Genomic DNA, 11,272 nt, shown 5'->3' on the forward strand with positions numbered 1-11,272 from the left:
TCTCTCTCTCTCTCTCTCTTTCTCTCTCTCTCTTTCTCTTTCTCTCTCTCTTTCTCTCAATCTCTCTCTCTCTCTCTCAATCTCTCAATCTCTCTCTCTCCCCCCCCTCCCTCCCCACCTGTCCTTCCTTCCTCTCCTCCCTCCCTCCACATGAGCTCTGAACTTGCTCATTTATTGAGAAAAGTACAATCCATCCAATCCATCTGAGGAAGACTTGCTTGCGGTCATCTGGACTCCAAGAAACAGTCAGTCTCTGGACTTGCCCTATGAAGTGTTGCCTCTCTTCCTGCCCAAGGAAGAGTCGTGTTGTGGTCACAATGTTTTTGTTTAACAGGTAGTCACTGTGATAGCACTGGCTGGGTCAAAAACTTCGGAGAAGGAACTCAGCTCATAATTCTTCAGAGTGGTGAGTACTTTTTTCTGCTTTCTTTGCAGTGCCAGGACCTGGGTTTGAATTCTGAGTTCGGAGTCCTAGGATCTGGGTTTAAATTTTAGCTTTGAAAGCCCAGAATCTGGATTTGGATTCTGGCTTTGCCATTTACTATATGAGTGATTTTGGACAAGTCAGGTCACCTCTCTGAGCCTTAGTTTCTTCCTTTAAAAAACAAGAGGACTAGCTTAAGTGACTTCTGAGATCCCTGACAAATCTCAACTTTTGAAATACTTTTACTTTGTAACCTGATTAAGCGACTTCTCACAGAACAACAGCGTCAGCTAGCTCCTTTCTCCACTGGGCTTCAGGAGTGAAGCCTCCTTCTCCCAACCCCTAACCCACATGGTCCACAGGATCCACAGTCATTTACCAGATATATAGATCATAGAATTCAGTGCTAAAGAGGGGCCCTAGAGGACATGAAGACAAACCCCTTCCTTTGGCAGATGAGAAAACTGAGGTTCAGAGTTCTCACTCAGAGTCATGTGGCTGAAAAGTGAACCTCAAACAAAGACCTTGACTGCAAGTCCAGTAGTATTTCCACTATACCAATACAGACTGGTCATTCCTAAGAGATCAGATTAATCCAGAGAGACTTGATGATTTTGAATAACATGTGGACAAGGGATATAAAGGAGTGTGAGACAGACACACCTGGGGCTAAGGAGAGAGTAGCTTTAGTTTTTATTCATTTATTTGTTGGTTGGTTCCATTAAAATTCCCAGGTAGCTCACCCCTTCCTTCCTCTCCCCGCACCATAGAAGGTATCACTCGGCAAAAAAAGTTTGTGTAAATTGTATCCTTCATGTTTTAGTTTATCAGTTCTTTCTCTGGTGGTGGACATTCGCAAGTTATTCTTCAGCTATTGATTCTGCAGCTGTATATAATGTTCTCTTGGTTGTACTTGTTTCCCTCTTCATGAGTTCATGCAGATCTTTCCAAGTTTTTTTTTTCTTTTTAGCTAGCCTGCTCGTCATTTCTCACGGCGCAGTAGTATTCCATCACAACCATAAACCGTTATTTGTTCACCCATTCCTCAACTGATGGGCATCCCCTCAAGTTCTAGTTCTTTGCAACCACAGAGGGAGTCGCTATCACCATTTTGGAATATACGGGTTCTTTCCCTTTTCCCTGATCTCCTTGGGAAGCAGACACAGCCGTGGTACTGCTGGGATTAAGGGTTGGCACAGTTTTCCAATTCTCTCAGCATAATTCCAGATTGCTCTCCAAAATGGCTGGGGCAGTTCACAGTTCTACCAACAGTGTGTTACTGGTCCCATTTTCCTACATCCCTGCCAACATTTGCTATTTCCCCTTTTAGCCTTCTAGCCAATGTTATGGGTGCGAGACTGTCTGTGTGAATTTACATAAATCATAACCTTTATTCCCTTTGAAAACTCCTCTCTCCAGACCATTTTGATGTGTAGTGACTTCAAGCATTTTCATTTGTCTGTAGAGGGTAGTTTTTTCATGATTATAACATCAAACACTTTAGCAGTGGCACTAAGCTGATCATTTTTTAAATTTTGAATATTTCCCCCTAGTTACATGTTTCATGTTCTTTTCCTCTCCCCCAGCCCCCCAAGACCCCCTTAGCCGACACACAACTCCACTGGGTTTTACATGTATCATTGATCAAGACCTAATTCCATATTACTGACTGTTGGACTAGAGTTATTGTTTAGTGTCTACATCCCCAATCATATCCCCATCATAAGTTGATCATTTTAGATGATGATGATGATGGTGGTGAGCTTTAGCAGGGCTGAGGCTATAGCTGTCCTCTCTGTGTCACCCATGATGCCCCTCATCCATGGCAGAAACTTAAAGTGTAGAATTTAGATACACATGATTGAGGGTCCAAGAGAAAATAGGGCTCACGCATGATGGCAGGACCATCCTGCCTCCAATTTTCCCCTGGGCTGGACAAAGTGGATGAAAATGGCCACACGAGGTGGGTTATCAATGTTTCTGCATCTTCCATGATGCCACTTCGGTGTGGATGGATCCTCTCTAATCCACTCCATTGAAAGATGGGTCAGCCGGATTCTGTGACAGGGACACTATTAAGTCTAAGCTTTTCAGCACGAAGGAGAGAAAGCGGATCCTCAAAAAAGTCAGGCATGCTCTGAAGGAATCAAGAGCTCATCAGGGTTTGGGGCAGCAATGGGCAAACTCTTTAAAGAGGGGGCCAAAGGAAAGGAAATGCTCCTCTGTCAGTCTATTTCCAAGGCAACTCTTTCGAAGTTTCATTGTATTGTATCCTACTCATTGTATTCGTCAGATTAGGAATAATGCTGCATGGCCAGATAGAGCATTTCAGGGGGCCGCATCTGGCCATGGGTTGTAATTTGCCCATCACTGGTTTAGGGGGTTATAAAATGGAGAGCAATGCATGAAGAAAGAGAGTACAGGAGGCCTCGTGTTTTATGAGCCCGGGCCAATTACTGCATATCTTTGTGCCTCAGTTTCCTTATCTGTTTCTTGAACTCTGTGACTGCTAATAGTACTTTCAGCTCCAAATCTATGATCCTGTGTATGCTGAAAATTGCCATGGCCGCTTCAAATGAACTAGGCAGCCAATCTTAAATGGATGACTTTGATCTAACCACCAGTTCAGTTGAGTAGAAAAAGATATTTAGCCAACTGACTTGTGGCTAATCAATCCACTTAACACAACCAAAGGAGCCTTTCAGTCTCCCTTCCATTCCTAGCTTCCTCTCTAACCCGATGGTGACCAACCTTGTAGGAATCGTTGTTCTATAGCCTGGCCCACCACGAACAGCTTCCAGACTGGTTACCTCCTTCTCCTCCTTCCCCCACCTTGAAGTCACTCTTCACCCGGCAGCCAGGCTAGCCTTCCTCAGGCTTAGATGTCGTTCCCCTGAAGGTCATGCTACTGCACAAGAATCTTCAGTGGCTCTCCGCGGCCTACCGAGTAAAGTTCAGATTCAGAGAGAGATTGGAGGAGGATGGAAAGGATGCTGGTCAGAGAAAGGAGGGTCTGAGTTTGAATCTTGCCTGTGAAATTTGCTGTAAGTATGGCATTGACAAAGAGGGGAGCATCCTGCCTTCACGCGCTTCCGTTCTAGCTGTGATATGATCTAGTGACTGATCGTCTTTGGACTTGCCGCAGGGCCAGAGACACGGCAAACCGGCTCCCGGGTGATGGGGGTTCAGGGAGGTGGCGATGCAAACTTGCCTTTTGGAGGGAGCAAGTTGAGGGAAGATGTGCTGAGTGGCCTGGCTTCCGAGGTCAGCATCTTCTAGCAGGAAGCTAAAATGTTTCTCTTCTTTCTCACCAGAGCCTGTGGTGGTAGGAGGGAGCTCTTCTCACAGGGCACCGTGGAATCGTGGGTAGAAAGGCAGCCTAGTAGAGTGGGGAGAGGATCCGCCTTGGAACAAAAAGCCGTTGTTGCTATTATTTTTCAGTCGTTTTCAGCCATGTCTGACTCTTTGTGACCTCGTTTGGCATTTTCTTGGCAAAGATACTCGAATGGGCTGCCATTCCCTTCTCCAGCCCATTTTACAAATGAGGAAACTGAGGTAAAAGAGTTCAGTGACTTGTCCAGTGTTATACAACCAGGAGGTGTCTGAGCCCAGATTGGAATTCAATTCTTCCTGTCTCTAGACCTGGTACTCTATCCACTGTGCTTCCTGGCCATTCAGAGCCAAGAAGACATGAGTTCAAATCCCACCTGTCACCCATTATTACTTTGTTCCTCAAATGTAAAACAAGGATAATACTAGGATAATATTTTGGCAGTGAGATGTGTTTATGTTTCAAAAATAGCTGAGATCAAGAGACCTGGGTGCGAATTATGGCTTTCGCATTTGCTACCTATGTGAGACAAGCACTGTGACATAATGGGAAAACTCTGGTTTGGCAGACTGGGGAACTGGATTCAAGCCCTGGCTTTGTCTCGTAGGTTCATGGGTAGGCATGGATAGAGGCGTCTTTATCGGCAAATGAGAGGCACCCGAGTGAAGGCTTTAGCTAACTAGGAAGTAGAGCTTTCTGCCGGTTAACGCAAAGAAACAGAAAACTAGTGAAGGCCACACGAGTAAAGGCGATCCTTCCATGGAGAATCTGGTACCCAAATGCCCAGAAAGCCGCCCTCTGCTGGGAGGGGGGAGAAGTTTCTGTTAAGCACTGTAGCATCGTGGATTCGGCAAGAAGGACTTTGGCTCAGGGACTAAACTCGTCGTCATGGGTAAGTCCGGGGCTCCTTGGCAGCTCCTTTCTGCAGGAATTCCATGTGATGTCGGGCTGGGCTTTCAGCTTCTGGTGAGATCCATGTGGCTAGTTCAATAATAATAGGGATGAGAGTTTGGTTGGACAATCCCTGGGATCACCTTTGTACAGGGAGCTGCCGGTTAATGCTTTTCATGGCTATTAATGCAGATCCAGAACCTATTCTGGAATTTAGACAATTGTCTGGGGCACCCAGTGGTTCAGTGGCTTATCCAGGGTCACACAGTCAGAAGTGTCAGAGGTGAGACTTGAACCCAGGTCCTCTCATTTCGGAAGATCCCCCAGCTCTCTATTCAGTATGATATAATTTCTCTAATAAAATAATCCTAATAACAGCATATGCTTACAAAGTGCTTTAGAGTCACCTTATTTGAGCTCTACCACACCACCATGAAATAAAGAAGGCAGCCATTATTATCCACATTTTACAGGGGAGAGAACTGAGGCTCAAGGAGGGGAAGAGACTTATCTAAGGTCACATAGTCCTGGAAGCAAAATTCAAATCCCAGTCTGTCCTGACTCCTGCCCCGTCCGGGGCTCTGTCTACACTGAGCTGCCAAGGGAATATGGCTTGCCTCAAAGTTATACCACGGAGGCAAAACCAAATGCCAGGTCACTTGGCCCCTCAATCGAATTCTTTTCCTATTTAACTGATCTTCGGTGGGCCGGTTCTTAGAATCAGAAAAAAGGCCATGTAGCCCAATCCCTTTGTTTTCTAGAGAGCACGGTAGTCGCGAGACACAGAGCCGCTGCGGCCACGCTTTCTCTTTCTCAGCGTTTCTGCAGAGCTCCCAACTCAACTGAGACTAAGCAGGGGGCTCTGACCAAGCCCAGCCGGACTCCCTGCTGATCTGTGGAGGCTGCGGACGCCCCACCCTGGAAAGCAAAATGGAGGGTTCTGAATGCAATGAGCGGAGCGAGTAAATCCCTTCTCCATGGAGGATCTTGGCCCCTGCCACAGCTTCTCTGTGCCGTTGGCTCAGGGCTGTGCCCAGGCAAGAACCGGAATCAGACTTCATTCCCTTCATTCCCTCAAGCTCCTAGACAGGCAAGTGAAAATCCAGCCTTCAAGGCTGTCAATAGACTCGGGTGAAAAGATAAAATGCTTGAATATTAGCCTTGGACTCAGGGAGACCCGAATCCCACCTGACACCAAATAATTGGGTGACCCTGAGTAAGTCACCTAATCTCTCTGCACCTCAGTGTCCTCACCTGTGAAATGTTATTGTAGTAGTAGCAGTGGTGGTAGTAATAGTAGTAGTGGTAGTAGGAGTAGTAGCAGTAGTGGTGGTAGTAGTAGTGGTAGTAGGAGTAGCGGTGGTGGTGGTGGTAGTAGTAGTGGTGGTGGTGGTGGTGGTGGTGGTGGTAGTAGTAGTGGTGGTGGTGGTGGTGGTGGTAGTAGTAGTGGTAGTAGGAGTAGTAGCGGTGGTGGTGGTAGCAGTAGTGGTGGTGGTGGTAGTAGTAGTAGTGGTAGTAGTAACACTTACTTCCAAGGTGATTGTGAGGATCACCTGAGCTAATGTACGTACAAAACTCCAGAATGCACTATTTCAATGTGAGCTATTGTTAATGGAAATAATTGATGTTGGTTTTCTTATTCCGAATTTTTTTAATGGGTCTCCTTCACCCTGGAAAGGGAAAAGAAGGGAAATGCAAACGTCCGTCTCTTCCGAGTAGGGAGAGAAGCCGAGCTCCTGCTTTTAAAGATGATCTCAGAAACTCGGAAAAGAGCCGGGGGGGGGGGGCATTTTTACTGTTCCCCTGGGGGGATGCTGTCCTAGTAGTCACCCCTCTAATGGAATCTTGTTTGAAACTCTCACCTTCTATCTAAGAATCAGTAAGACCGACCAGATTCTCTCTTGGGAACACAGACGCCATGTTGGGCCGCCACCTGGACTCCCTTCCATTCTGCTCCTCACTTATGAGAGACTAGATTAAGTGATCTGTTGTCTCAGCACGCAGATGGACGTGATGAATCAGCACCTCTTCATTTTATGAATTGAGCCCCCTGAAACTCACTCCTTCCCCTTCCCAACGTGGAAAGCCCTGAAACTTTCCTCCAATTAGAAACTAGATCGGATTTGAATCTCGGTTCGTTGTCTTTGCTATAATCAATTGGACTTTGGGGCTTCCGTGATTCATTTTTGCGTATGCAAATTTGCATGACTCTCCATTCAAGGTCTTTGGACCCCCGAGGGAGCCCGCCGGCCCCTTCTTTTCAGCTCGCTGGCCACTCGGTCACACACTCAAACGGTCTCCCCCGGCATCACTCATTTCCCGCTCCATCCGGCCGCTTGTTCGGTTATCTTTATACTTAACTCCCAAAGCAGCATCATTCGCCCCCAAACCACTTGAAGGCTCCTTACGGGCCAAGCAGTGTGCCAGGAGCTGAGAACACACACAAAAGGAGTAGCTGCCCTCGCCGGGTTTCCATTCTAAGTGATTCGTGCCTGGCGACTAAGGAGAAGTCGGAGATGAGCTCCGAGCTCCTGGGCTGCACAGAGAGGGAGCCTCCCCTGTGAATGAGGGGCTCAGGTGGGGGAAGGCTGCGCAGGCTGGGGTTAGGCTGTTCAGGCGTGTAGTCACACATGTCCCATCGGAGGGTTTCATTCCAGCTTATCTGTCAAGTGATGCATCGTGGGTTTATCTGGCCTTCTACCTTGCTCAGGCCCATCACAACCCCCAAACGCCATGGGTGGGTCGTCTAGGCCACGAGGGAAGAGAAAGGCAGCTTCCTTAGACATGCCGACGAGGCAGTAAGAGAAGGAACGTTCACTTTGAGAGCCCGGATCTCCCTTCAGTGCAAGAGACGAGCTTGGGGTGGGCGACAATGAAGGGATAAAGCCAGAGCCGCCCTCTCCTTCCAGCCATTCCCGGAACCACGACATTCCTAAAGTGATGGAGGATTCTGCATTCATCTCACTTGAGGGTTCTGCGATCATCCGGCCTTTCGGAAATGAGAACATCTTAGTAAGAGTTCTGACTCTGTGACCCCCTGAAACAGCCGTGGGGACCCCCAGGGATCCCAGGCCACACACTGACAACAGCTCACTAAAGCAGACACGAAGGAGCAGAGGGCAGCTCCAGGAGCCTCCTGGGAAGCTGGACGTCTTCAGAGGCTCTCAGGGTTGGAGATTTTGTAAAGGGCTCAGACGGCGTGTCTCAGAACACGTATTTGGCTCTGGAACCAGACTCGTTGTGACAGGTATGTTCCACGACAGCCAGGCCGCCAAGCTGTGCGCCCTGAAGCTTGGATGGGGTCCGGCGTGGAAATGCTGAACCAAATCTTTTTATTTATTTATTTATTCTTTTTACATTTTTTTAAACCCTTAATTCTGTGTATTAGCTCCTAGGTGGAAGAGTGGGCCATGGGGGTCAAGTGACTTGCCCAGGGTCACCCAGCTGGGAAGTGTCTGGGGCCGGATTTGAACCCAGGACCTCCCCTCTCTAGGCCTGACTCTCCATCCACTGAGCCACCCAGCTGCCCCCTGAACCAAATCTTGAAAAGGCAGTTTCTGTTCAGAGAAGCTGTATCCGAAGGACAGCCCTTGTGGGGCAAGTCACGGAACTGCTCTCTGGGTCGCAGCTGCCTCCCCTAGAAAGCAAGGCAATGGGGCCAGCTAATCCCTTCCTGCTCGCCATGCTCGCAAAACGAAAATAACAAACACTTGTAGGGAAAACATTTACGAGCTGGGAGAAACGCTTAAAATACACTATTGTGTTTGCTCTCTTTCTTCTTTTTGTCTCCTTCTTCTTTACTGTTATTTATTCAGAGGAGGAAACTGAGTCTCAGCAGGGTAGGTCGGCTCGCCCGCAGCCACATGGCTAGCATCTTGCAGGCAGGATTTGAATCAAGGTCTCTCCTAACTCCAGGACTCCCAAGACCCAGTTTCCTCTCCTGGATAAATGCTAATGTTACACTCCGAGGATTCTCCGGAACATTCAGGGTCAATCCAATGCCCGAATGGAGAGCCGAGACACGTGCGTGAAATTTGGTGATAAGCACTGGCCGCCCCATCCAGGTCACCCCAGGGATTGGCTAGGAGAGTGTAGCTTGATTTTCTTCTCTAACAGCTGCGTCTTTATGGCTGTTTTCTTTTTCTTTTTTTAACCCTTACCTTCCATCTTCGAATCAAGACTAAGACAGAAGAGCTGTAAGAGCTACGTAATTGGGGTTAAGTGACTTGTCCAGGGTCACACCGCTGGGAAGTGTCTGAGGCCAGATTTGAACCCACGTTTAAAATCCCGTCTCTAGGCCTGGCTCTCTATTCTCTGGGCCTCTGAGCTACGCCAGGTGTTGGTTTCCTGACATAAAAGATAAAGGTTTGCAAAGTTCCGCCTTCAAGGTTTTTCAGATTCCACAACAAGCGGGCATCGCCCCTAACGAGGCTGCCATTGTGCTCAACGAGCAGCCCAGGCAGGAACGCTCTGCGGAGCCCGGATGGGGATTTTGAGTGGAAGAATTGAGAGAGTAAAGGGGGAAAGGAAAGGACTGCATAAAGATTCACTGTGAGCGTTCGGGTCGGACAAGTAAGGCTCCTGGAAGCCGTGGCTGAGGTTGGCAGAGAAGAGACAGAAAAGGGAAGCCGCCCAGCGACGAGCCCGTGTCTGGCTGCCGGGGCTCCTCAGAGGCTTTTTGTGGCTGGCTGCCCCACGGTGGGACCCGTTAAAGTCTTCGGCGAGGGGACGAGGCTCATCGTAACCCGTAAGTGTTTCCCATCAGCCCAGGGGAAAAGCGCAGCTGGATTCCTCTGGGGAAGCAGGAAGGGCGCCGCGAGTCGGGGGGCGGCTTCCTAGCGGGCAGCCGAGGCCCTTTGGCTGAAGCTGGCCAGGGAGGCAGAACCATTTCGTTCCCGAGAGAACCGGGCCCGCGGCATGGCCGCGGCTCAGGGGACACGCTGGCTCGGCAGCAGATTTTCTGTGCCGTCGCCGTTGTCGTCGGGCCTTATTTCCACAAACGGCCCGATAAAATCCTCTGTCGGGGGCCAAAACAAGCTCCTCGGCTCCCCCTGACTTCCCCGGGGTCTCCTCCTGATGCCGTCCTAGTGAGGAAGGGCCCGAGAAATGTCCTTCACACCCGCTAAAGGCTTCCCAACAGTCAAAAGAGGGCATTCGAGAGGGATTCCCCGTGTTCTGTTCAGGCCAGGGCCGGGCCCGGGACCCAGGCGGGATGCCGTGAAGAGAACAGTGAAGTGTAGGCTGGAGACGGGGCCCCCTTCAGGGCGGCCCTCCAGCTGCCAGGGAGCCCCCTTCCCTTCCCTGTTAAAGCCCCTCTCGCCCAGGCGGGCCTCGATTCCAGCACCGGCCGCTCCATGGCGGGAGCTGAAGGGTCTGGTGAAGGCGGGTCAGGCTTCCCCTTCTGCTTCCCTCCCTTTCTAGGAATGGCAGGTGTAAAGGGAGGCTCAGCCAAGCCCCGCAGCTCCTGATCGGGCTCTTTTCCAGGGGCTACATGTGAGGAGACGGCTGGAACGAGCGGGCAAGGGGGGGCCCCTTTGTCCTGGAGGGGACGGGCGCAGCCAGGAAAGCCCCGGCTCCAGACAGAGTCTGGGGCACTTTAGGGCAGCTTTTCATTCTTTTAGAAATACGGGCAAAGGAAACTGATGAAAGAAAACTGAGGATGGTGAAAAGCAAAATGCCCATTTTGTGAGCTGAGCTCCTTTGACTTCCACATGGCTTTCCATTGGGCAGGACTCTCTGATGTCAGGGGAAGGCTGCGAAAATGGGTCCATTTGGGGGCAGCTGGGTAGCTCAGTGGATGGAGAGTCAGGCCTGGAGACGGGAGGTCCTGGGTTCAAACCCAGCCTCAGCCACTTCCCAGCTGTGTGACCCTGGGCAAGTCACTTGACCCCCATGACCCACCCTTATCAATCTTCCACCTATGAGACAATACCCAGAAGTTAAGGGTTTAAAATTAAAAAAAAAAAATTAAAAAAAAATGGGTCCATTTGTTGCTGCTGCTGCTGCTGTGTTTAGCATTAAATAGATTCAAACCTCAGGAGCAGTAAAAATAGCATTGAGTGCAGAAAAAATGATCACGTTTGACTTCGGATCTCATTCACTTTAATGGGTCAGATTAGGAATCAGCAGTAAGGGCTTTGTTGTTTCTGTGTAAATCACAAGGGGCGGCTTCATTTGGAGTCAGACAACCTATACTGGGAATCCTGTTTCTTTTATTTGCCGCGTGACCTTGGGCAACTCATTTCTCTTGTTAAACCTCAGTTTCCTCACCTATAAAATTGCAGGCTTAGGCTAAATGATTCATGTTAATGATTAGGCTGAAGGACCTTTTAACTCTAAATCTAGAACCCTAATTAACAAGACCTAAAGGAATGATAATTATCTTCCTTTGCTGATTTGATTTAGAAAAGAAAAAAAAATTCAGTCATGAATACTTCCTGATAAATTATTCTTAAAAATATATTATTAGGGGGCAGCTGGGTAGCTCAGTGGATTGAGAGCCAGACCTAGAGACAGGAGGTCCTGGGTTCAAACCCGGCCTCAGCCACTTCCCAGCTGTGTGACCCTGGGCAAGTCACTTGACCCCCATTGCCCACCCTTACCAATCTTCCACCTATGAGACAATA

At 49.0% G+C, this 11,272-nt stretch overlaps 1 protein-coding gene across 1 annotated transcript in view; it reads left to right on the plus strand.

The window, feature by feature from the left end:
- LOC123246584 (immunoglobulin lambda-1 light chain) overlaps window positions 1–11,272 on the plus strand; it is a 30,516-nt gene that overhangs the window by 11,707 nt on the left and 7,537 nt on the right. The window contains exon 4 of the mRNA XM_044675425.1: window positions 346–406. Coding sequence (XP_044531360.1) covers window positions 346–406 — 61 coding nt within the window. The remainder of the gene's footprint in view (window positions 1–345; window positions 407–11,272) is intronic.

Source organism: Gracilinanus agilis, chromosome 1, assembly GCF_016433145.1.
Source record: "Gracilinanus agilis isolate LMUSP501 chromosome 1, AgileGrace, whole genome shotgun sequence".
Taxonomy (NCBI): domain Eukaryota; kingdom Metazoa; phylum Chordata; class Mammalia; order Didelphimorphia; family Didelphidae; genus Gracilinanus; species Gracilinanus agilis.